The 27,450-nt window shown below is 37.4% G+C and overlaps 1 protein-coding gene across 7 annotated transcripts in view; it reads right to left on the bottom strand.

Annotated features, from left to right (window-relative positions):
- Positions 1-27,450, bottom strand: part of SENP7 (SUMO specific peptidase 7) — a 44,356-nt gene that overhangs the window by 2,828 nt on the left and 14,078 nt on the right. For 3 of the 7 annotated variants that reach the window (XM_084292383.1, XM_084292384.1, XM_084292385.1), the window contains 19 exons: positions 24,407-24,604; positions 22,653-22,850; positions 18,541-18,656; positions 17,579-17,748; positions 16,602-16,959; positions 15,885-16,063; positions 14,997-15,143; positions 13,818-13,851; positions 12,862-13,029; positions 11,096-11,358; positions 9,905-10,038; positions 8,895-9,011; positions 7,240-7,359; positions 5,855-5,947; positions 4,883-5,061; positions 4,401-4,453; positions 4,029-4,066; positions 3,724-3,792; positions 1,721-1,871 (listed from right to left, as the gene is read on the bottom strand). In XM_084292383.1, the coding sequence (XP_084148509.1) occupies positions 1,721-1,871; positions 3,724-3,792; positions 4,029-4,066; positions 4,401-4,453; positions 4,883-5,061; positions 5,855-5,947; positions 7,240-7,359; positions 8,895-9,011; positions 9,905-10,038; positions 11,096-11,358; positions 12,862-13,029; positions 13,818-13,851; positions 14,997-15,143; positions 15,885-16,063; positions 16,602-16,959; positions 17,579-17,748; positions 18,541-18,656; positions 22,653-22,850; positions 24,407-24,604 (2,785 nt within the window). Of the gene's footprint in view, positions 1-1,720; positions 1,872-3,723; positions 3,793-4,028; positions 4,067-4,400; positions 4,454-4,882; positions 5,062-5,854; positions 5,948-7,239; positions 7,360-8,894; positions 9,012-9,904; positions 10,039-11,095; positions 11,359-12,861; positions 13,030-13,817; positions 13,852-14,996; positions 15,144-15,884; positions 16,064-16,601; positions 16,960-17,578; positions 17,749-18,540; positions 18,657-22,652; positions 22,851-24,406; positions 24,605-27,450 lie in introns of those variants that run through there. The other 4 variants (XM_084292386.1, XM_084292388.1, XM_084292387.1 and 1 more) reach the window with 3 other exon arrangements.

The raw sequence follows: 27,450 nt of genomic DNA, 5'->3' as shown, positions 1-27,450 counted from the left end.
CGAACTACAACCACCTGGCCTTGCTTCTGCAATGAGAACACAGCCACACTGCTAGAGAACAGGAAGCTCAGTAGCTTCGGTAAAAATAAAAAAATGTCTTCTACCTACACAATAGCTCAACCCCTCTATCAAAGAATAACTGAATGGATGAGGCTGTAAGAAACTTCTGGAGGTCACCTGGTTCAGACTCCCTCTTCAACAAGGGCCAACTAGAGCAGGTTGCCCAGGACCTCTCTAAAATGAAGAACCATGGATCTGACAGATGGATATCTCAGTGGGTAAGGAACTGGTGGGCTGGTCGCACTCCAAGACTCACAGGCAATGGCTCCATGTCCAGGTGGAGACCAGTGACGAGCAGTGTTCCTCAGGGGTCAGTCTGGGACAGGCGCTGTCTAACACCTTTGTCAGTGACATGGGCAGTGGGACTGAGCGCACTCTCAGCAAGCTACGGATGACACCGAGCTGTGTGGTGCAGTCAACACGCTGGAGGCAAGAGATGCCATCCAGAGGGACCTGGACAGGCCTGGGAGAACCTCATGACAGTCAGCAAGGCCAAACACAAGGTCCTGCACCTGGGCTGGTGCAACCCCAAGCACGAATATAGGCAGGGTGATGAGTGGACAGAGATGAGAACCACAGAGAAGGACTTGGACTGGTGGATGAAAAGCTCAACATGAGTCAGCAAGATGTGCATGCAGCCCAGAAAAAGCCAACCATATCTTGGGCTGCATCAAAACCAGCATGGCCAGCAGGGTGAGGGAGCTGATTGTCCGCCTCTGCTCTGCTCTTGTGAGATCCCGCCTCGAGTGCTGTGTTTGGCTAAGGGGCCCCCAGCATAAGAAAGAGATAGACCTGTTAGAGCAGGTCCAGAGGAGGGCCATGGAGGTGATCAGAAGGCTGAAGCACCACTCCTACGAAGACAAGCTAGGGGAGCTGGAGTTAACTAGCCTGGAGAAGAAAAGGCTCCAGGTAGATGTTACAGTGGCCTTCAAGTACTTAAAGGTGGCCTACAGGAAAGCTGAGGAGGGACTGTTTATCAGGGAGTGTAATGGTAGGACAAGGGATAACTTGTTTAAAACTAAAGGAAGGTAGGATTTAGATTAAATACACATTAGGAAGAAATTTTTCACATGATTGAGTGATGAGGCACTGACACAGGCTGCCCAGATGGAAGAAGAGTTGGGGAGATTCTAGAGACAATGTCTGAAGCCCAGTGGCTGCAGATGTTTAAAGGTATGTGCTGAACAGGAAAGAGAGGCTCCCTTAGCTCTGTGCGTTCTCTCTTAAGGATTCAACCTCTTTGCAGATGCAGTTGCCTGCACAGAGACACTCAAAGGCAAATGGAAAAGCTGAACAAAGTTCAAGAGGCTACAAGAGGACCTGCACAGGAAATATGTCTTTGCACCATCTGTAGGCCAGAAATGTGTAAACTACATAGGATCCAAATACATCCATATAGTTAGAGATCTTACATGTTTCAATGTAAATGCAGTATTAAACCACAGGGTCAGAAAAGCCTGCCTAAGAAACACAGGAGAAATTGTCTGTGCTCCAGATACAAAGACACCCTGCTACTACATGAAGAATGGGTTTTATCTATTCCTCATATGCCTTTGACAATTTTAGAGTCTGAGCATCATGTCTTCTATCTGAGCATTAGCCTAAGAAATAGAGGACTGAGGTAATTTTGGGAAAAAGGGAAGGTAGCTTCCATTAGTACCTGGAAGAAGCTTTCCACATATTGCAGCAAATACACCCCACAATCACTGCTGTTATCTTGTTTAGGCACCCGGGGACAGAAGTCAACCATTGTTGATTTACTGAATTCCCGACGTGTTTTTCGTTTAGCTTCCCATTCCACTTCAAGGTACCTATTAAAAAAAAAAAAAAAAAAAAAAAAGACTAAGTTCAATGCTTCTCCGTATTGTCCTGGAGCTGGACAAAATGCTAAAATAGCTTTAATCATTTTCTTTCACAGAATCTGACAAATAAATTGGTGCAACAAAATTTCCAATACTTAATATTCTATCACACTCAGATGCAGCTTTACCACATAATAATGCAATACACAAAGGAAAAGATGTGTGAATTATTTAAAATCATAAAAAAGTCATTTGCACTGAGTTTATTCAAGCTTTTAGGATACTATGACGTTTTAAAAACTGAGCTTAAGGAAGAACTCAAGTAATCTTTCTTGGCTATCACCCAGATTTTTCTTGGGTTCAACTGAAGAAGCCAGCAGTATTTTTCTACCCTAAAAAAATTAGACCATTAAAAATTTAGAATTCACCTTTCGAGTAACTTCAGTTATAATTGCACCATTATAACCCTTACATAATACCATCGACTGAGTGCATCAACTTCCCCGTTTATTGTCAGTGAAATAAATCATAAGGAACCACTTGTATCAGCTCAATGTTCCTAAGTCCACTGGGCCTAATAGGATTCATCCCTGAATACCGAGGGTGTTGGCAGATGTTATAGCAGGACCTCTCTCAATTATCTACCAAAGGTCCTGAGAGTCTGGGGAGGTCCCCTCAGACTGTAAACTAGCCAATGTTATCCCAGTTTACAAGAAGAACGCAAGAGAAGGCCCTGGAAATTACAGACCTCTTAGATTAACTTTAATACCTGGAAAAATTACAGAGATTATCCTGGTTACCACTGAAAGGCAGTTAAACGATAACACAATCATCAGGCCCAGCAAACACAGGTTCACAAAAGAAAAGTTCTGTCTCACTGATTTGATATCCTTCTATGATAAGATCACCAAGGGAAAGCAGTGGATGTATTTTTCTGGATTTTACTAAGGCTTTTGATACCGTCACCTCAGGGTATCCTTCTGCACAAATTGTCCAACTGTGAGATGAGCAAGTACACGCTACACTGGATGATGAACTGGCTCCACGTTAGGCCCCAAAGACTCGTAGTGAATGGGGCTGCATCTGGCTGGCAGCTGATCACCAGTGGTGTTCCCCAGGGCTCAATTCTAGGGCTGTTTTTCACATTTTTATCAGTGATCTGGATGCAGGAGTGGCAAGTTTGCCAATGATACTAAACTTGGAGTTGATGTTGACTTTCTGGAGGGAAGAGAGGCCTTGCAAGAGGGATCTGGATAGACTAGACCATTGGGAATCATCAACAGCATAAAGTTCTTGAAAGGTAAATGCCAGATGCTGCACCTGGGACACAGTAATGCCAGACAGAGGTAGAGACTGGGAAACGAGTGGCAGGAAAGCAGTTGTGCAGAGAGGGACCTGGGGGTGCTGGCTGACAGTGGGCTCCATATGAGCCAAGAGGGTGCCCCAGCAGCCAAAGTAAACTACAGGTAACTACAGCCAGGGTAAACGACATTTTGGGATGCATTCAATACAGCATGGCTAGCTGGTCAATAAAGGTGATTATCCCACTGTATTTAGCATTGGTATGGCACCTTAAAAACACTTTCCAATACTGAACTGGAAGGGAAAAATTACTTTTAATTATTATTTATTCACAATTTCAAAAAGACCGTTCACATTACAATTTTTGCATTATATCTATTGCAGAACAAAGACAGCTTTCTGGCATAAATCTCTGTAATGCTGTTATAATATTGTTGTGGCTGTTTATGGGTTTTCTTTTAGCAACAGAAATATACATCTTTATAGAGGAAAGCAATTTGAACATAGAAATATGACCAGCAGCATCTCTTTCACATTAATAGAAACTGTAGTTACTTACTCTCTCAAAACCTGAACTGTTTTCTGCACGGAACCAGCTTTCAAAGAATCTAAGATCAGTATACAAGGCCTGTAGACAATGACAAAAAAATCAGTTTAGTGTTTCACTACTAGCACAAAGATTTTATTTTGAATACGGCTTAACGAGAGCATTAATAGCTGAACAAACCGACAAAAAAAAAAAAAAAGCAAAACCAGACAAGTCCCTACATTTGTAGCTGTATGACAAATAGCTGAATCGATCACTGCAGAATTTCTTAATAAGCCCTTTAATGATACAAAAGTACTATGAAAACAGAAACATACCTTTTACAAATTTGCCTTTTGGAACTACTCAGGGAGATCTGGGAGAAGAGAAAATAAAATTAACCTTACAAAAATTACAACAAGTATAAACCCAAATGTTTTTACAGACTCAAAGGTAAAGCCAGAAAGACTCCCATTTCAGAAAGAGAGAAACTGCTAAGAAATGATTTTTTTAAATGTGAAACCATAGCATAGGCAACATAGATAGGTAAAGGACGATGCCAGGCTAATTCAAAGTGCCTTGGACATGCTGCAAGCCATGCAAATAACAACAGCAGCTGCAAAAAGGATAATGCAAAATCACTGGTCAAGTCTCAAAGCCTTCAGAAATTGAGTAATATGTTTCCTCTGTCAGCACAGAAAGGCACTTACTTTAGAAATACCTGCATCCAGGACTGAGGCAGAAGCAGCAATTTCATTGCCACCTAGTACAAAAGAACAAATGTATTAAGTCTTAAGAAAAGATCTCCTAACTGAAATATTTTCATTTTCAAATTCATTATTACTAGCATTCAAAAAACAGTAAAATATAAACTAATTTTGTTTCCCTTCTGAATGTTTCAAAAGCGAAGTTACTGTGGGCATTCCTTCCCGATAAAATTCTTAATGAAATCGAAGAACTTTCTACTCATGATGGGATCTGAGCCACTGCTTTACATGTCCCTTCCATTATTTTCCACACTTACTGGCAAAAAGAATGCAGTGCAGTCCTTGCTATGCATGGTAATACAAAAACATATTACATCTGTCTTAACGTAAGAGATACTTTTACAGACATTATCTCTCTCCCTCAAGGATTAAGAAACTATTAGAACTATATACAACTTAACATAATTTTCTTCTAGGTCATTTACCTTTTGAGAATAAATTTCTGTTCGCATCCATTTCTTCTTCTTCAGGAAAAGCCAACACTGAAGCAGTTACAGTGTTCTCACTCCCCTTCTCTGACTGAAGTGAATTCTGATAGGGACACTCCTCATATACAGCTTCTTCTAACCAAGGAAAACAGATAACTGCAATGTACCAATGAGACCTGCCCAGCAATGGGGAGAGGGGGGAAAAATGTCAAAATTCTATAACATTTGGTTATGAAAAGGATATGAGAAATTTTTATAACATTGAGAACTCATAGACAAGTGTTGCACAATGTAACTGATATTGCAATGTTACTTCATGGCATCACACACAAATCCTCTCACTCACTTTTTAATTTTCATTATGGCGTAACTGCAAAAATAAATATTAATTCCTTCCACAGCAAATTATAATTCCCTTATCACCCACTCAACTGTAAATAAAATAAGGTAATAAAATAATCTATAATGGTAATCTCAGCTTTGAATATAGCTGAGTGTATGGAATGCATCTAGATTTATCGCTTTCTGCAGATACTTAACATATGCAACTCTCAATTACTATTCAGCTTTACTGGAGCTTCCACATGCAGGACAGTTCTTCAGACAGGCTTAGGCACAGTACTCCTGCTCCTTTTACCAATAACACCATGAGTTGCTGGGATTTCTTTATAGAAATATAACTTGCATGGGAATCATCATAATTATATGCGATTTATTTTGAAATATATAAAAGCATTTTGCAGTAAAACCAAGAAAAAAAGATTAATAGTTTACTGAAAATGATAATTAATAAGTAACTTTTGGAAAGACTTTAAAATTACTCATCCCACACTTTGTGGTTACTTCTTCAAAATCTAATGTGCTCATTTCCAATTATCCAAGTCTACAGCCATAGATTTTAAATCATTGTAACATTCAAATATTTAATCTTTAAATATCAGAAAAGGTATTTAAAACACAGAGACTTACTCCTCATTCACAGGCACAAAGATATAATCTTTATTGAAGATGTTTATGTGGCGAGTCCATGTTCTTACTCTTTTGTGTCTTCTTTGTGCCGCTCTGCGGAAACCAAATGACAATTACTGTTCAGTTTTGTTCTTTTTAGCTAGACTAAGGTACATGGATTAGCACTCCTACATATTCCCAATGCCTATATGCTTGTTCTATTTGTTCTTGACATTTCTCTGAGTGAAAAAATATACCAGCAGAACATTAAGCCCAAGTGACTAAGCCCAAACACAAAACCAGAATTTCCAAATGTATCTCCTGATTGAGAACGGCTACAGGCCTTGAAATACAGTGAATTAAGTGTCCATCTAGTTCCATGAGAAGGTTACAGACAGTCCAGCCTTGTAAAAGGAAGCAGACCAAGGAACAACAGCTTTCTTAACATGGATCATTTTGTCTTCACCCCAGAACATTCAGGGTCAGAAGACAGGCACTTAAACTGATGGGAGACATTCTTAGAAGCACAACTTGAATTTTTGAGACTTCTTTGAAAATACTTGAGAAGTCGCATTTTTCCTTTAACATAGGTTTCATAAGCAATGACTGTGACACAGAAACAAGATGGCACCCCTCTTTCTGCAAGTGGCCTAGTTCACCAAAAAAATGAAAAAAATGGGGACTTCATTAATAGAAAAAAAATCAGTTCAGGGATAAAAAAAAAAAACAACAACAAAACTTTGACAAGCGGAGTGATGAAAACAGTATGAAAACACCTGGCAGATGATCACTCCAAGAAGCTTCACTCTTAAACACCAGTGTTGAGAAGAAACTGCAAGCATGCTACGGACAGTCCCACTGCTTGTATAGGCTTAGCTGGAAGCGCAAAGCAATACAGGGTTCTTAAGCTCTTATTGACAACTTTTTGTGAAACTGTCCAACTCCAGGATGTTAGTGTAAAAAAATTCCATGTGTATACAGTTGACGTGCAAGAAAAATTTCTTAGTAAAATATTGGACAGTAATTTATTATTAATATGTAGCATGAATTACGTGGTAAATCTAAAATTATTTCTAGATGTACAACTTCTTAAAATTATGTGCTACCTTGCAAAACTCTGAGTTTATAATAAAATGATCAAAATCTAAGTAATTGCCTATAGCGAAGACTCTCAAAGTTGGAGAAAGGTGATTAACACTTTTATTCCTACTCTGTATGAACTGTGTACAGATTTTAATGAAGAACACAAGAATGCTTAAATAGTGAGCAACAACATTTAACCACTAGCCCTTTGGAGAACACTGATTACTGTTTTATGTGCTAATTTGGAGACAATCTGTGGAACGTCTGAATAGCAGCAACAAATAGCTTACTTCTGGTCAGCATGCCATCTGAAATTAACTTACGAAACTTTGGGATCTCCCTCAGAGTTCTTTTCTGTCCTGGTCAGGCACTTATAGAAGAAGCTGCTAAATATGTGTGTACGTTCAGCTAGATGTTTTGGAGCCTTCTCCAACAGCAGGTATCTACCAAAGAAAAAAGAAGGAAATTGTTATATTCCCTTTTTAGAAAGTATTATTACTGATAAAAACAAGAACGATTATTTTAATGATTTAGCAAACTCAGATTATACTTATCAGTTGTCTTCACAGCTGCTAATCATGCCAAACTTTTCTGTCTGCTCTACTTTGAACAGGCACATGGATGGACACCAGCTACTAAGAATACAGGTACATTTATCTCAAGTTTGTGCTCTGGTATCAATGCTGCTACGTTTATCTTCAAAGTTATGTTTCTGGGCTTTTCAACTAAGCCAGGATTAAAAATCTGGCCAAATATAAGCCTATGCAGTGCTATACTTCTGCATTTTCAAAAAGCATTGAACAGGTTAGTAGTACAAATTGTCCATTTTACTTCTACAGGCTATGCACATGAAAGTTGAGACATACATTCAGGAACTCGCTTTTTATGATTTTACTGTTGACCATTTTACTACCAACATTATCTTGAGAGTTTACTCTGTAATCCTAGAAGGCCAAAATTTTAATGATTTCAATGATCTTAAAATTTTAGCCACACTACACAAGGTGCCTCCAGCTTCACCTGATGACTTATGTAACACTGTCATTGATCATACAGTTTGCAGCACGATGAAAACTGAAAATGTGGGAAGAAGTCTAAGAAATTTAAAAAGCAGAGGGCTTTCTGCAATAATTGCATTAAATTCCTTATTCAAATCTTTTTCTGGTAGGAAGGAGTTTTAGCTATTACAAGGGTCACGCTATGTGGTTTATTTTAGTTTAGAACAGAATATAGGAGGGCTTCGCTGTAAAACTACATCAAAACACTCTGGTACATGTTTCCTTCTAGCCTAAAGGAATGGGAAAGTTTTATCTGGCTTGTTATTGGTTACAGTTACTACTGACATGCTGGATGCCAAGCTAAATGAAATTCTTGCAGACAGTCCTCAAAAAAAACAGAATTCTGCTTAGGTTTAAGTCAGCACCAGGAAAATAAATCTCAGCTTTAGGGAATGGTGGCCTACAATGCCAGTTCTCAAGAAGTTACTTTCACAAGTCACTTAAGTAGGATGGCATGAAGCTGCTAAGGCAACCACAACTTCCTCAAAAAGTGTTAGCTATGTTCCTTTCTGCAGGAGCCATGTATCAAAAAAAATCCCTGCACTCTTGCAAAGAAGAGCTGAGAATACTTAATTTCATGCAAACGTAGTAAATAAACTACCTAGTACAGACCCTCTGCTTTGCTCAATTGCCTGATGAAAACTGCTCTGCACTTTCTGTTCTGTGAGGTCCCCATGCAGCCTTTTTTCTTCTCCAGCTTTTCGGTATCACAGCCCTTTTGAGGGCCAACGAGAATGAAATCGAAACAGATAAAACTGCTAAGAGTACACAAGAACTTTTAAAAAAGCCAAACTTACCATGTCATCATACTGTTTCTTTTTAAACTGTTATAGCATATTTAGTGACAGATATTTACAGTTACAGTTAAGTCCAGATCAAGTCTGAGGAAGAAGGAAACAATTAGGTCCCTGATTACTTACTTAAGATAGAAGTCAATGATGACATCATTAAGAAACTCCCCATATTCTAAGCACTCTAGATCTTCTCTTGTGACTCCTAGTCCTCCTTTTGCAGGTGGGGGTGGATAAACAATCAGACTAGAAAATAAAAATCACATTATAACAGCAAAAAAAACATGTTTTACTTGACACTTCCTAGTATGGTTGTTCTGCATGGAAAATAATTTCTAGAAAACAAATGGTAGTTCTTAAAGCCATTAACTACCTCAAAAGCCCTTCACCCAATACTAAGAGTGTTTATAGAAGTGTAAGTGTGTTTACACTGCACACTAGAACACAGGAATTTTGAGAAAGCTTTTGAAAAGGAAACTGTTTTTCACCTTCACCTTTTTTTTTTTCTATTGATAAAAGTAATTTACAAATGGTTATACAAAATGAGAAGAAATACTAGGGGAGGTACATACTCAAAAGGTATGAATGAACAGTAATTTTCTGTTCATTAAGACTCTGTTACTAGCTTGCTGCATTACACATTCATGTGCTCATTTTCGCATGTCTTTTGTTAACCAAGGGCCTGTAATAAGTAGTGAACTGTATGACCAACTAGTTATACATAAATCAAATATGACAGAACAGCGAAAGAAAACATTTTTAGAGGAAAAAAAAAAAGACTCAGCTTAAGTTAGCAGTTGTTTTGCTGTGATATGGACTTAGAGGACACTCACGGAGGTCAGAAAGTCCCTACCCTCCCACTGATGCATCCATGATATGACCTAGCAGTCACAGTTCAGGTATTCCCTAACTTCTATGAGATTCTTTTTCCTTTCACCCTGTAATATCCATCTTGTTTGTTAACTATTAAGACTGAAACAGGAATAGTTACATTTACATTTAATGGTATTTTCCATTTCTGTAACAACTTTCACGCAACACTCTCAAATCAACTCAAACATGCCAGGGCTTTCATTCCATCAACTTTTAAAATCAATTTGCTCCATCTTCATCTTCTCATTAAAATGAGAGATACATACTTCGTAACTGCTCCAGTTTCTCTTACTTCTTCCCATTCTTCATTCAGCGCGGAGGACAGAGAGATAGAATAGCAGCCACTACTCTGCTTATTTGCAAGGGCGTAACTGGGCCTGGACACTTTTGGTTTTGATTTCTACCAGAAAAAAAAAAAAAGGCAATAATAAAAAGCATCAAACAACTTGATATGTAACACAGCACACACAAAAATCAAGCCTGAAGCCCGCAGGACTACACTGCATCACTGAAGAGGAACTTTGCTGGAGAGCAGAAGCATACATGAACGAGCATTTAGACAGACGTGCCAGAGCTCAGACAAAAAAAAAAAAAAGCCATGCCCCTTTAATATAGTGACAGGTCTTCATCTGTTTCTAACCACTCTCTTAAACTTTTTATATGCATTACTCAGCCAACTGAGGCGGAAGTAGTTTTGGAGAAGAAACAGGGCCTGAAAGGGTGATGGAAGACAAATATCAAACTGCCTTACTAGGAGCTGTGTATCCTTGGAAGCCTTAAAAATCTAGTTAACAATTTGTCTTGAAGCAATACATATTTGAACTGGAAGCAGAGCAGCTTTACTTTTAAGTTCCAAGTTTCCCACCCAGATTGATGTGTTGTCTCTGTGCTTTTTACTGATGAGAACAAACACCTATAATATCTGAAGTGACAATGATGTGGGGTTGTGCTGAGACATCTAACTATTCAGCGGGGGCACGCACAGCCCCAACTCCTTAGCAGGCTTAGGAATCCTTTAACATTTCAAGCTGTGAAGCCCCCACAGGGAAGCCTAGAGGTGTCTGGAACGAGTAAGATACACAGCTCCTCCTCTGCTGCACCCATTCACTTCTGCCTCAACTGAAAAATGGCTCCATTGCTATTGACTCCTGGCTTGCTGCCCTGGAGACAGCACAAGGGCAGGGAATCCTTACTGGTTCTAAGCTTACACAACCATAAGTGAACTGAAAGCTTCAGTATTTGCCACTTACAGATGAGGTCTACACATTATTCCTTCGTGCATACAATCTAGTTCATTGCAAATCTTGCCTCTTGTGAGAAATAACAAACATTGTTGTGTTGTTTTTTTACGCTATGGATAAATAAAACTTATTTTCTGCACCCGACTGATCTAAAACTTACTGGAATATGCAAATGCCAACAAGTAGTGATGAATCAAGCAACAGCTACTCACTAACCTGAAATGCAGGCTCATGAGCATATGAGGTATTCTCTTTTGTGACACATAGCTTTAGTAGGTCTTTACTGGAACTCATGAAAGAGCTTTCTTCAGGAGACAGGTCCTTAAACAAGGGTAAAGCTTGCTTCAAAGATAAAAATTCAGGGAGATCTGGTGCTCTGTTCTTCTTGCTTATGTCTGCAATTAATTCAGACAGCCTGGCTTCTTCTTCTTCAGTGAGTGGTCGGGACAACTCAAGAAAAACAAATTCGCTAGATTTGGCTGGAAAAACAAGAGAATGGATATTATTAACAATTAGGTTATGTGATAAATGCTTGCCTGCACACCCACAGAGGAGCACAGAGAGGCAACAGCAGGAGGAGCCCAGGCAGTATCCTTGCTGGGCTCACCATAAGGCCATCAGCCCATCCACAAGGCCAGAGGAGCAGAAAGCGGACGTCAGGTCACTAGTGGGCCTCCACCCTGCTCACACAGGGAGGGAAACAGGATGAGACTGTTACTGGTGTCTGTCTTTATATGAACACTCTGTGCCTGCCTGTAGAATGCACTGTCAGCTGTGTATATGCGGGCATGCCTGCTGGGACTACATCTTCAGCCTTGCTACCGATTGAAGTGGGAGACACGGAGCTGCAGCAGCTTTCCTCCCTGAAGTTGTTTGATCTGGTGTGATATATTTTTCTCTAATGTTATCACACTAAGAAAGCGGAGCAGAACTGTGGCAACCATTTACACAATCTGTAAAACTACCACTGATCTGTGTCTACATTCATTTCAGAAGATTTACATTTGTGTGTATTTAAAAGGCTTAAAACATTCAAGCATAGAAATTTAATAATTCCTGAAGGTTTCCATCAGAATAAATATGTAATCAAGATACATAAACCTAATACTAAGAAACGTCCCACAGCTTCATACTTAGATACCACTCATTTAACTGGTAGCTGTGTCTATAGACACTACCAGTAACTTTAATAAACTCAGATATAGAAAAGTGAAGGTAACTCACTGCTAAAACTTCACTTAATGTCTCATGTTAAAGAACTCCTGCTCCTCAGGTAAAGTTAGCATTACATACATTTTATCTTTATAGAGGTAGTGACTGTACAGGGTAGAAGTACTGTTAAATTTCACAAAGGCAACTCTGACATGATAATTTTGCTAGATGTCATTTTGTAATGACTTTGCTAATGTAAAAATATGGCATGATTCAAACATTCTGAATTAATTGAGCAAAAGTTATACTCAGTTCTTACAGACCTTCACCCTCAAAAAAACAAACAGAGCTAATCTGTAAGAACCTACACACTAACCATCCCATTTGGCATCTAGTCAAAATTTTCTCCAATAATAATCCAATTGCCTTGGCAGTCTTGTCAAAAAACAAATCAACATTTGTCTGCCATGCCATTCTTCTAGCATATACACTACTCAAGAGTAAGGATACTTACCATATCCCATTTATTTTTGAGAGAGGTACTTCTTACACAAGCCTAGTTTTTAAAGGCCTTGACACACAAAATTGAACAATGTTACAAGATCTTTTATTTTATTTATTTATGTAGCAGTGATTTCGAATCACATTATGCTGGGGTTTTCTTCTAAGATGTCTCGTTATGCTCATATTTGGAAAAGCAGAACTGACTGATTTTTGTCTTAAAAAAGCTATTGGTTTTCCTTAAAATTCCAGAAATGCAAATGTAAAATAACCCCGTTACTGACATGACATGTACTAGACCTTTTCATTTAGGGAAAGTGATTACTCACATGGTTTGCTGATAACCCGCTTTCCTAATTGGGTTTCAATCTTTTCTACATAATCCGCAGACAACCAAAAGAAAATTATTGTTGAACAGCCACCATCACTTCTCCACACGCCAAACCTTCTCAAATCCAGGGTATCCACTGTCAGCTTGGTATTCTTATTAAGTGCCACTGTAGAAAATAAGATTTAAATTAACTTTATTTCGCTACCATAGATAATTGAAGTCATGCATGTCATAGTAATTACATACTAAGACCTCAGTACTATTAGAGTGCATTAAAACTGTATTCACATATTTTATTCCTAGCACTATACTAAATGTGTTGAGAATTTAGTACTTAAATCACTTATATCAAACCAGGTAAAACAAAGATACCAAACAATAACACCAAAAGTTAAACATAATCTTCATGGAAGAGAAATCTTATTCTTGCTCAGAATAACCACAATTAATACATACACATTTCATAAATTTGCAAGTCATGAACTCCTATTTTCTTTTGGTTAATCCACCTTAGAAATGCTATGAGATATAGTAAACCATACATCACCTTTGGATAACAGACTGATAGCAAATCCATACTTATGTTCCTCTTGGCTTTAATCAATCCATACATTTTCAATAAACCTTAGGGTCTAAAAAGCCTAATCTGAAAGGATTAATGTTTTACCTCAAAAACATGGTTTGGTACATTAAATACAGTTCAGCACTTCATATACGCAGGAATGTACAAGCAAGCCATTAAAACTAAAAGTTACCTTAAAAATGTAAAAACCTGCTGTTATTAATGCTTACACTGTAGACACCAACACTTTCATTTATTGAAAAATGTGCATTTTAAAAATGAATCAGTGTTTTTGTGAAAGTAAGATTATAAACTATTCACAATATAAATATATGCTGTGTTGTACTCTAAAGATATGGTTAAGAGAAGGCTAAATAAAAAAAATTTCTTACCTTGAAATGGTATCGTAATATACTTGGTCATAAACTGAAATAAGATTAAAAAGAATACAGGTGAGTTTGCTTTTTACAAATTGTTTAAAACTAAGTAAGAATATTTTATTATCTCCACATCTTTTACTGCTTATAGCCAAATAAACTGAAAACAAGAGACCTAATTTGAGACTTAACATTGTCTATTTCACCTAAAACAACACTCTTATATATGTATTACAGAATTCGAATGACACTGAGAATAAGCAGTAAGTTAGAGTTGCCTACAGACTCCTTAAAAAAAAAAATCAACAAAGGTCAATGCTTAGACAAAAGGAACTTATTATTAGATACTCCATGATAAAGACTGTAAGTGTAAGCTGCACTATTTGAACTAATAAATACCACATAAACAGTCGACACTGGACAATGACCTTGGTATTTATACTAAGTTTTGCACTGAAGGCCTCTAAAGTTTCTACTTATGCTGCCACTATGTTAAGAAGACTTGGCTAAATAAAGAATGCTTTATGATCACTTGGACTGAAGGCTGTCATATACACTCACAGAAGAGGTTGCTCTTACTTTACTGCAACATGCACTAAGAATGACTTTTTCCCCCAAGGAAAAATTTCACTTTCCACCTAAAAGCATTGATTCTAAAATACTTAAACTGGTCCCTGAAATGTTTTTAGCATATTCATTTAAGAGATTTTATTCATTTAAGAGATTTTCATGAGATGTTTTCATTACTGCATAAGAACTGCTGCACAAAATTGCTGCTTTGTGAAAAGCTTAAATTATTATTACAAGTCAGTATTTCAATATGTCTAGCTATGAACAAAAAAAAATACACATGCTTATACTTTTATAACTGCAATAAATACAATGAATATAGTCAAAGGCCTGTGGAAACTTCTGGAGCTGGTACTGCATTTAAAGTACACCTTCACTTACGTTTCTATGCCCTTTTGAGTCACATGTTGCCTATGCACTAATGCTTTTAGTATTGTTTCAACGGTCTTTGAAGCTACAAAATGAAGACTTTTCTGTTTAAATGCTAACATCAGTGCATAATAAACATCTCAACTCTGATCACTATGATTATTTTTTTCTAAAATTTGTACTATAACCAAATACCATAACCAGAATTTTCATTTTAAAATTTTATCAAGATGACACCATAATACATCAACTTACCCTAGCAGGACCTGTTGATAACCATTTATATTTCCCGATGTACAGATTATCAAATTCAAAATCTAATCTTGGGTTCATCTGTTCACTAGGTTTGCTTCGAGAAGATAAGCTGATGGGACAATTAACTTCATCTGACTCTGTTAAAAGCTGGAAAAAAAAAGTATATGAGTATTAAATGAGGCATTTCCCTTCTGCAGTCTTACAAATTCTGTTTTTAAGAATTTACTCCCAAAGCTGAATTCTAAAATAAAAGCCATAAGTTTTTATCACAGTCATTACTGATAACCTCCTCAAGGGTTGAATCATATCTTGATCCGAACCTTCTATTATCAAGATACAACCTGCTCTCTTTACTTATTTACAGCCAAGTTTACAGCCAAGTGAAAACTTGTAAAACAGAGCAACAGAAAACACTCCTCTTCTGAGACTGAAGGTACAGGATCCAATTCAATGCTTATGATCAAAACGATGCATCTGTGAGAGGAAGCAACAATGGCTCTCTTGGCCTGTTTCCGGATTAAAGAGATAGCCCAAATCCAGGTCAAACAAGGCAACACAAAGCTCGTCATGTCTAAAAAGGGGAAACAACTTTCATGGTTCGTTTTAGATTGTAATTCCACTGCTAGACCCACAGGAAAGGAAACTTGAACCTATCCTGTTCTGGTGTCTACAAAGATGCTTCAACTTCTACAGGCAATGAAATACAACAGTGGACCAGATAACAAAAGAAACTACCATGAAATAAGTTACTACAGCTACGCCTTGGCTGGGGCTAATGGTATCTGCACTAAGCATTTCACACTTGTCCTAATGTGCAAGCAGAAATAAACTCTGTATAAATAAATTAAAGGGATGGTATAACAATACATAGGCCAAAAACTGGACTACCTGCTCTGTACAGCTTTCCACATTGTCTTCCAATGGCTTTTCTGAGAAAAGGACGTCAGACTCTTGATCTGTTTCTTTAATATCAGTACTATTACCCTGCAGCAGTTCTATACATTTAGGTTCAGAAACTCCATCATTTGGTTCGGAAGATCCATCTTCATCATCACTGGAAAGGACAACTAAAGAGGGGAAAAATAGATACATATACTATAAGATGCCAACTTGAGAATACTTCTTTCGTTGTAGATTTCAGATTAGCAAAATCCTCTCTCTCTTCCAGATGTAATACCAAAAAACATGATCCCAGCCAGCCATGGCCTGTGTGCACAAAACTGTATGTAACAAGATGTACTATGTTCTATCTTTATTATCATTTCATACTCAATTTTCAAAATTATTAAAAGACTATTAAAAGAGATAAGCCACAACATACCTGCTTCAACAAAGAGAGAGTACTTTTCTCAATTTAAAGATCATTAAAAGGCACAATCTTTATTTTCCATAGCCACAAAAGCCAGCTGCAAGATAAGGACTGGAATTTGAAAATCCTGCTCTCTGCCTTCTTTACCTTTTACCATCTGTACTCCAGTAGATTGTACTGGACAGTCTGTTCTCAATCTTTTGTTCCATATATTTCAATTAGTCAGCCATGCGTGAGCTCTCCCAGTACCTAAGCGTATCAATAGTAACAGTCAGCAACACAGATACAGTACATACTTGGGTCAACCGAAACAACTGGCCGATCACCCCTGCAGATTCTGTTCCGGAGCCTGCTCAGGTACTGCGACAGGTCTGCCTTTGATTTCCTGATGGCACTAATTTGTGTTGAAATCACATCCTCGCTAGAGGCAGGAAGCTGTTTCTCTGACATATTTCTGGGAGGAGACTCTGAGCCAGGTTTCACTGTGCAGCTGTGAACAGGGTTTAAATGGTTGTGGGTGAGAGTGTCTAATTTAGAGTCTCTCTCCAATGTCCGGGCAATGCAACCCTGCACCAGGTTAGATCTGTGATCTTGTTCATCCTCACAAGGAGTTCTGCAGCCAGGAGGTGGAGTTGAACTCAATCTTTGCTCTTTCTAGAAAATATAGATCAGACAAAAGATATGTATTGTATATTTATTCCTTGACCTTTCTGTGACGGTTCAGATTAGTGATAACTGACTTTGCTATGAGCTAGATAAAATAATTATAGCTGATTCAATGAGTCTTTTTTTTTTTTTTTTTTTTCTAAATAACTGATAAGAATAAAACTTTCGGAAAGGGTATGACAGACGGAGGAGGAAGAAGGAATTCACCATCCACAAGATTTCAGTAACATCAGGTATACTTCACAAATTTTGTATAGAAGTTCCCCAATCAGTTATACCGTCTGTGAAGAGAGCTTCACTTTAGCTAGGTAACTTATTTCCCAAATTATTTTACTCCATGCTCCTGTCTGAAGGAAACACTGTCATTCCTCTCTCTCAACCTTTCTGCTACAACAGGCATATTCTGATACCGCCAACAGATGTACATACTCGCTCTTCTTGATGCATCACTGAACTCAATAGATGCCACAGTTCTGCTAGATACCCTATTTATCAGTACAATTCTTGAATTTTGGATATTGCTACCGCTACTACAGAAGTGCATGCAAGTGCACAGCATGGGCAAACATGTATACAAATATATAAATTAAAAGTAAATGCAACTTACAGGCTGTAGAAGTGATTTTTCTGGAATGCGTGCATTACAATCATCAGAAATATGGCCACTATATCTTCTTTTCCTTTTCTCAGAATCCAAACAGCTTGATCCCTTCCAACTAAGAGAAGTACTGTTTGTGTTTCTTTTCCTCTTATCCAGTTCATCACAGTTCTTGTTTTCTGTGTTAAAAAAAGAAAGAGTGATTTAATGGGTTACACTTTGTATTTCTTTGCATGTATCTTTGTATTTCTTGGTATCTATTACACTTTATATAAATCACATGGCAGCAGACAACTTCCATGAGAGATAGTTCTTTTCTAATTGTGTGTAGTTGTCAGAACATATTCCCTAAAATAATATGGGAAACATTATCATCACAAGAATAGATAAGCATATAACCAAAGTCACTACTCCCAAGTATGAATTAGTGCTCTATATTCCGCAGTCTTTCTCTTAGTTTCTCCTGGATGCAACATTCTCCACCTTCCTGTTTGCATCCGCAAATGTTACTAAACGGTATTGAGAAGACCGTATGTTCCCCCTATAAAATCAGCTCCTTATTTTCAACAACAAAAAAAAAAATAGTCATGCAGTAGAAATTTCAGCAGGGTTCACAAACCATTTCAGTATTCCTAATATATTCCATTCTTGAGAATAGAGATTTATTTTTAAAAAATCAGGATTATAATGATGTAGTGAGGCTTCTCTCAGTTTCTTTTTGTTCACAGATCTGATTCATCATGGCTTTATTCTTATTTAAAAACATAACCACCTGATACATTTCACCATACCTGTAAAAGCTTGGTTTTGAGAAAACACATATACTGCAACATATATTAATAATGCAATGATGCAACGACTATTATTTTATTTCTGTGCTCTGCTTGTAACACTAGACTTCAGAAAAAATATATATTCTCAGCAATCTCAAACCATCATATCTGAACGCTAGGTTATTGCTCATTACAAACCTTTCTTTTGTAGCTCTCGTCTTCTACAGGTGACGACATTACTTCTTTCTGGTTCCTTAGAAGCTTTGGTCAATTCAGACAGATCATCATCTGTCATTCTTGAGCAATATTCTGGCCTGTAAAGAACATTAACCAAGAGTTATCTTTAATTTTGGAAGAATACTTAAAAAAAACCTCAACAGAAACAAGAGTTGGTTAGACAAATTTCTGCCTCTCAAAAGCAGGTGGAGCTCAGCAAATGAAACACAAGCTATTTCAGTTCCCATTATGAAAATATGCAGATGCTCTGACATCACTAATGAAATGAATGTTTATAGAAGACGCAAGGAATGAAAATTTGACATGCTTGATACCAGACACTGAAATATTATTTTGCTGTAAAGCATGACTGCCATGAGAACACAGAACAAAAAAAAAAAAAAAAAAAGAGAGAACAACAGTCAACTAATTGTATCCTTGCCTTTGAATGTAGTAGGAATGAGGCAAAGTAGTATATTTGTTACTTAGATTTAGAACAGCTAATAGAGTCCACAGGGTAAGTTCCTGCAACGAGAAAAGACTTGAAAACGAAGTTCCTGCTCAAAAGAGCCTGAAACAGTAATTTTGAAGGGAGTTGGACAGAGAGGGATCTGAATGAGTAAGAAACGGAAAAGAAATAGACAGGGTTTACAGTATGGAAAACTAGGAAACCTACACATGTATTTCTGAGCTTGTACCTTCATTCTAAAAATAAGGACATACAAGAAAGTAATCATCTGGGGTTTTTATTTGTTTTTTATTTTTGTTTTTAATATATTGGAGAATATATAGATAGGATGCAGTGATAGCCTAAACCGTATGACATCCTTACATTTGAGTCTGATGTTGCAAATGTTAACTTCACTATTTTAACTTCACACATTCTCTGCAGGCTACTTAGAGCTGACAGAAGTCTTACGTAACTGTACTCTGGCTTCCAGTGTATGTATTATGAACATATAACTCAATATGGTAACGTGATATTTTCTCACTGCAACATAATTACATCGAATATACAAGACTTCTCTTCTGAAAATTTACCAGGAAACTAACATTCTTGACCTTTGCTTCATTTGCTGTGAGAGTTGGAAGATAAGAAAAACAAACAAACAAACAAAAAAAAAAAACAGAAGATTTAAAAGATAAATGCTCCTCTGCAAAACCTGTTCCTTTCCTCCTTTTGTTACCTCACTTAGTACAAAATGATTTTGTGTTAATCTTTTTATTATGTGTTTAACTTGGAATTTTGCAGTCCAATTTGCAAAGAGCTAACTGCTGATCATATGGGTCCAAACAGCTGAGCTTGGACCTGTAAAGAATGTCGTGAACCAAGGGAAAGAACACTCTTTGCCATCTTTAACTGGACAACCAAAATTGTTAGACACTTTCTGAACAGCTGCCCAATCTTCAGCACCATATCTGTAAACTGGAGTTTGACTGCTCTTTGGGAATGCTGTGAAGGTAAATAAAGGTTTCCAGAGTGCTTTGATATTACTGATGAACACTACATAAACACCACGAAGGAATTACTAACTCTCTTGCCACTCGCCAAGAACCACAGATGTGCCCATATGCACAAGAAGAGTATATGGAGATAAACTTTATCATTCATTCTAGATATTGAACACGACAGAGTCTTCCAAAGAGCAGGCAGCTCTAGGTAAGGAATAGCTAGCCTTACTGCAGAAAACTTGATTTTGGAACCCACAACTCTACTTAAATGCTTGTATTCAGAACATGTAATCTGACTGCTTTGAATGAAAATACTTAAGTGTTTTTTAGATTTTCTTTTACATCAATATCATAATTGAGACATCCTAACAAGAAATAGGGCACTTTTCTAGGAATGGTTCACTTAGTGGACTTCCCTGAACATATTTACTGTATATATATATATAAACTGTGCAGGTTTTATTTTTATTTGCAGTCTGCACAGATAGTTCCATTTAAAATGCACCTCTTAACAGGTATATGCATAACCTAAGAGGCTGTGAAAGTATATTCTGAAGTGTTCTCAAGAGCCACGAGAAACAAGCATAAATTTAGACAGCCCTAAGTTTATTACATTTAAGACCCACCTTAAATTCATTATACCGGTAGATCAGTGGTGACTTAAACAAATGCATTTCATGCTGGGTTGCAGTGAAAAAGCAATGCAAAATCCCCTCTGTAACATCAAAAGCAAGAAAGGAAACAGGGAACTCACAACAAGTTCTAGCTGATAGAAGACAGTTAACTTACGACCCCCCTGTTTTGATCACACACAATTCTTTTACTTCATTTGTAATTTCCATAGCATACCAAAGGAACAACGTTCAGTACAACAGAACCTGCATTCTAGTTACTCTGATGGTACCAGAGAATCTCAACAGGGCCAAGTGCATACATATGCATATCCATAATAAGGGGGAAGCTTCGGCTGCTCAGAAGAGACTCCAAAATCAGAAACCATGCCAAGTGTATCCTTGCACAGACAGGAACTACAGAGAGGTGACCAGGATCAAACCGTGTCTTTGTTGGAACAAACCCTAAATTCTCCATTTCCCACAGGATATGTAGATATGTATTAGAACTTGCACTAATACCCTGGTCACTGGGAGGGTAAAGTGCAAAATCCTCCTCATGTGCTTTCCTGCTAATAATGAGCTTTTTACTTCATGCATTAGAAAACTGCATTTCAGGAAAGCTAATCCTTCAAGCAACGAACACCACCAAATCTAAAGCAAGTTGAGGAAACCACCTACTAAAAAAAAAATATATATATATTACTCAGACCCTTTTTACCTAAAAAGAGAAAATTAACTACGGAAAAATACAGACATTACTTAACCTAAATTAATATAGATTTAGTTCCATACTTTTATTTAAAAAGTCTGAACTTCCCTCTATTGGTATGTCAGTAATGGATTTCTGTCGCTGTTTCTCCTCTTCACAGGGTTACACGGAGCAGAGTGGTTATCAGCTGTTTCAGTACTGGAGAGTTCAAGCCATTCTTGTGCTTAATATACAACAGCCACCCTTCAACTATGAGCTTGAAAAAACACGCAAGATGCTTCCTTGGATGTAGAGCATTACATTAAAAAGTTGGTGTTTTCCTCTCTACAAATGCACTACCTCCCATTGTACAAAACAATACGAAGAAGAAAAAAATATAGATCTTAAAGATTTTGTAGTAAAACAAAACAAAGAAAATCCAATCCAAACTCCCCACCTACAATGTTCTCTAACATGTTCATGTATCAGAATGAAGAGTACATGTATAACTTACTTTTCTCAAGATTTTTTAATATTTCTTTAATCTAGGAACTGTTGATTATTCCCGCCCCCACCAATTCTTCTTCTCTTCCTTCCTCATTCTATTTTCTGCCCACAGATACCTAGCTATTTGTTCCTGTGGATACTTTGCTGTTAAGCAAAGAGAAGGCCATAAAAGGCAATAAGAAACAGCTTACTGTGAATTCAACTCCCATCCTGGACTGGAAAAAAAAAAAAAAAAAAAACAGTATATAATTATAATATCTACTTTCTGCTAGTTTTGTGTGTCAAGCATTACTGTGGTGTTCAATCAATGTAAACACAGGAAGAAAAGAGGAAAAGCAGATGCTAAGCAATGAGTGTGACACACACACAGCCCTTAAACAGTGGTCATCTGTTGATGAGACTTACATCTCTGATGGATTAATGAGAAAAGAAATGAACAAATCACAAAGAGGAGCTTGGCAAAATCCTGTACGGAAGTTACTTGAAACTATGTTAGAACACATTAATAGCAACAGGAAAACAGGACTCATTCTGAACCAACTGAACTATGTTTGAATTACATGTCTGTCTTCAAAGATCAAAACCAGCTATCCACTGGAAATGCAGATTCCTCTTCTGGGAGAAGAGTAGCCTCTCGATGTAATGCACAGCTTGAATCAGAATAAATGTGAAGTTAAAATGGCTCATCAGAGAGGGATGTTAGTTTGCACTCAGGAAATTCAACTTCTGCTTCAAGGCAGGAGTATTATAAAAATCGTTCCTGTGCAAATCTTTTCCATTGTGAAGTTATGTCATTTCAGGAAAACCAGTGAAATCAGCACTGAGTAACATACCTTTCAGACAGAAAAGAACTTTCATGAGGAGAACTTAATATTTGACATGTCTGCACGTTGGTAACTGATGATGAAGCTAGTTGACCTGATTGTAATTTGTCAGCATCAGATAAATCAGCATCAATTATTACGTGGCTGTCTATGTATTTTCTTCCAATTCTCGTCCTCAGGACATTCGTCAAGATAACTTGAGGTTGCCTGCCATATATATAACAGTAAATCATAAATACTGCACCAAAATCCAGAGAAAGAAGCTTCATGTTAAATTCATGCATTTTAGGGGCTTGATAATGCCCAGCATCATCAAACTTCATTACTCTTTTCTCAATCCTCTAGAAACAAAATACCACTAAAAAACTTAAAATCCAAGGTAAGCAGATAAAGCCAAAAAAATAAAGGCAAGAATTTGTAAAGGAAAAGGCTGGGTAAATAATTTCACCTTAACAAAGTATTATTCATACTATGTTGCCTCTAATACATAATCTAAGTATTGTTTAATAACACTAAAGCAACTCTAAAACAATTCAGTCAATATCTGTAGATATTTCTCTGAATTATGGAGCAAACAATCTTGATTTTCCTGTGAACAAGAAGCCTCCAGTAAAACAGAACCCCCTCAAGCAGTTAGTCAACAGGTAAAAAGGAGCACATACACAAAAAGTTAGCATTAGATTTTGTTCCCCCTCCACAACTTTCAGGGGAGATTCTACAATATAGAAACAGCGAGGCTCAGAAAAACATCTGCAACTCTAAGAGACTACCACAAAAATAAGCTAGCCAAAAATATGAAGATGTTCACTGAACCACAGATGTATAAGAGCAGCACAACTTATTTTGCAAAATGCAACTGCAGCCAGCTTGTTGTACAGCCTTTGACTTACTCCCCTCCTCTTTCTCAAACTGGGTTTAAATTCTACCACTTCCAGTCCAAGTTATTTTGGATCATGATATATTGTCATGGCCTTTTTCACATCTATTACAAACAATGTTGTCTTTTGGGTATCTCCTGCATAATTCTCCTGATGCCTGTATTCACCCACAAATCACACTCCAGTACAGACTGCGTGATGTCTGGGGAGCACTCAGATCTCCTCCTGCATTGAGACGCAAATCTATTTTTAATCAGGAGGCTACATTAGGGACAGGCTGTTGCAAAGACTCACGGGTAACATGCAATGATTTATCATTATAAATACAATTTAGAGGAAGAGTGATACAGAAGAATACCATAGTCTGGATGCAACCTCCAATAAAGGAAGTCCCTGAACTGTTTATCATCAGAAGCTCAGAGAGAAACATCAGTGAACACTGGACTTGATATGTCTCTCTTCTGCTCCTTTGTGCCTGTTCTTGTATTTTCATGTGTAGTCTGTAGAACAGTGAAAATACACTTGGTACCTTGCCTGAGAAAGAGGGAAGTTAAATGCAGATGTGCTCTTCTTTTCCCAAGAATTTAAAATTTGTGTATCTTTTTTTGAGAGTCTAACGACTGAATGAAATTGGTCTTGTCAGTGGTACAGGATCATCTATAAGCCATCTGATCAGAAATCCCACTACAGCGCACCTGGTACCATCTCTCTCGGTAATTACCAACAGGAACCAGGAACAACAGAATTCAACCCAGTCAGATGACAGGAGAATGAGAACAAATTTCATGAACAAGACAGATGTGACGCAACATAGAATAGTTACAAATGAAAAATAACTGCAAGAAAAATTATTTTCTTTAGTGACACAAGGCAAAGACAACGTACCTTTTAGACAGAAAAAGACTTTGAAGGGTAGGATTTAAAATTTGCCATATCTTTAGGCTGGCAACAGATGATGAGGGTGGTTGATTTGAGTGCAGCTTGCCAGCATCAGAAAAAATAGCATCAGTTTTAGGTCGCACCTGTGTGTATTTTCTTCCTATTTTCGTCCTCAGGACATTCGTCAAGATAACTTTGGGTTGCCTGCCATGCATATAATAATAAATTAATAATAGGGTGCTGAGAGCTTGTTAAGTCACATGAATTCAACACAGCTTTTCCATGAGTTTCCTGTCCCTGCATCATAACCTGTATATTCATTAGAATTAACTTCACTTTCCTGACAATTTACAAAGCAATTCTCTTTGAAGAGGAGGAATAACAACATGATCTGTTGATCAACCCATCCTTCCAGGGTTTCTTCTTCTGGTAATCAATGACTAAACAGATCCATATGTGATTCTAAAGTTGCAAACTTTCAGTACAGGGACATGGAAACGTCAGTGCTTATTTGTTATTGCAAAACGTCAGAAGTAGTATCACCATGGCCTTACAAACTATTCTGAAAGCATATCGGGTATTTTCAGGGAATGAAAACAAGCAGTCACTTTGTGGCATCTTATTTTAGAACCACAGAGACTGGCTTCCACGTTAACATTTAGAATACAATCTCACAGTTGTGAAGCTCCAACTGATTACATCTCTTCAATTTCACTGAAGAAGTAACAGTCAAATACGAATTACTAAATTAATGAAGACTCACTACTATGATTCTTTAAACAAGTAGCTAAACTTCTGAGTCTGCTAGGTACATACTGAAGTCTTGACCTAAAGAATTAACTCTGCATCAAGGTCAGTATCTTGAACAGCTTTCTTTAAACTGATAAGCATTATGTACCATAGTTGGTTTGTCAGGATTTATCCTAGATTACTAATCTCATTTTCAAACAGGTGGGAGTTGGACTGGTTTTCCCAGGACAGTTGTAAGAGCACACCAAAGCTCAGGCTAGCATGATGGTTTTTAAAAGATTACCCAGGTAAGAACTCCTTTCTCGCTTGTGTGTCTAACCTAAATCACTCACCCTCTAGTGCAAGAATCCTTCTTTCACAGCTACAGAAAGACTTGTACTGTTCACATAGCTTTTACATGTTTCAGCAACATAGCTGAAGCAAACAGCTGCTATTCTTCAAAGGGTTGACAACTGCAGACCTGGTGACATGCTTCATTCAGCTCAAGAGCTCAGTTATTTGCTAGGGGGTACTAAACATACACTTGCATGAAAAGCCTTGGAGAACAAGTATGCTCGAGCCTTTAAGCTTTTTTTTTTTTTTTTTTTTTTAGCATTTGCTATGCTAGTGATAGGTGAACAGGGAAGATATTTCAAAATCCTTCTGTATTGTTCTTGTGTAAGTTGTTGCATGTTGAGATTTCTTTTCCCTGCTAACGTATTGTATTACCACAACTTCTTACTGAACTTAAAAAGACAGTAAGGTTTCACTGCACAACTGGGAGAACCTGGTTATACACTATGAATGCTTTTCAATTTTAATCAAATCTCTGCATCGCTGAATGCCATGGTTTATGTGCACAATGACCTGCTTTCTCCAAGAGCTCTGCTATGCATTTCCTAGATGAGCGGTCTCCAGACTTTTTTGAGCACGCACCCCATCAGTAGAGACTTTAATCACACAATGTTTATTTAATTATAAGTTATACAAAACACTACTAATACGTAAGTTAATAAACAAATACTGAAAAAAATGATTAATAATGATAAAAACATTTTATTTTTTATTAATGGTACAAAAATTACTTGTTTCCTGCACACCAATGGGTTGTCTTGCAGATCTCCTGGGGGTGTGCACCCCACTCTGGAGTCCAGTGTCCTGCATGACGGACAGTAAACTTAAATGGTTCCAATTCAAAACTAAGTAACTTAAGCTGAAGCATAGACACTGTCCTCCATTCTCTGGGCTTTTCTTACAAGTTTCCAAAGGAAAACTAAATAGAAGAGTACTGGTTTTGGTAGGGAAGGAGTTTATTTTCTTCAGAGCAGCTCTTGAAGTGCTTTGTTTTGGATTTCTGGTGAAAACTGGTGTTGATAACACCAAAATCATTACAGTAGAGCACCATGAGACAACATAAGTTAACGTATGGAACCTTCCACCCTCCTGACTAGAGTAATGCTAACAGACTATTTGGCAGAACTATTTTTTTTCAGGTTTCATTGTTGTATAAATAACAGGTTTTCTTTTCTTTCTTTCTGACAAAGTTGCCGTAATTAAATTTTACTAAATTTAGCCTGAGTTCGCAAGATAATTAGTCCAGTGGGAACACACATGGTCACAGAGTCTTCGGTTTAATTGTATGATCAGGACCTACAAAGCTAACTGAAAAGATTCCAACCCTTAAGGACTTTAACAATATCATAGTGACAAAAGAAAACCTACAGCAGGAGGTAAAGCAGTTAGAAGAATTTCCAGTGCAACTGGACTTCATTACCTATAACTTGTTCTGCTAGATTGGAAGCTTAAATCTGACATCCTTTGCTCTTATTCCTATCAGGTTCGATCCTGACAGGCTCCAGGTCCCTTAGCAATTTGGTTTAGTAATTGTTATTAAGATCTGAAGTGGCAATGTTTGCCACTCCCTTGATTTAAATAGGCTTTATATATTTTAATAAAAATATCTTCACAAAAATCATCTTGCAATTTGAAGTATACACTCATTTAGGCAACTAGCTTTGCACTGGAAACCTGCCTGGTAAGGAAAAAAGCCTCCAACAAATAGCCAAATATGTATCTTTTTCTTCCTTGTTATCTGGACAGGTGACAGCATCAAACTAAGGCATCACTTCCTACATGGAACGAGTTTCTGACTGAAGACATTCACATGAACCATCTATTACAACCTATCTTCAGAGCTGTACAGTGCTTGCAGCTCTCAATGGCTTCTCTTTTTAAAAGGGAACGTGGCACCTGGTGGTATTTCTTGAAAAATCATGCAACTAAGAGTAAGCATCAAAGAAATGCAAGAAAAACACCTACAT

This window comes from Netta rufina (genome assembly GCF_964035555.1).
Source record: "Netta rufina genome assembly, chromosome: 1".
Classification (NCBI taxonomy): Eukaryota; Metazoa; Chordata; class Aves; order Anseriformes; family Anatidae; genus Netta; species Netta rufina.
Note: the sequence above shows the minus strand (reverse complement) of the source record. Positions and strands in the feature narration are given on the sequence as shown.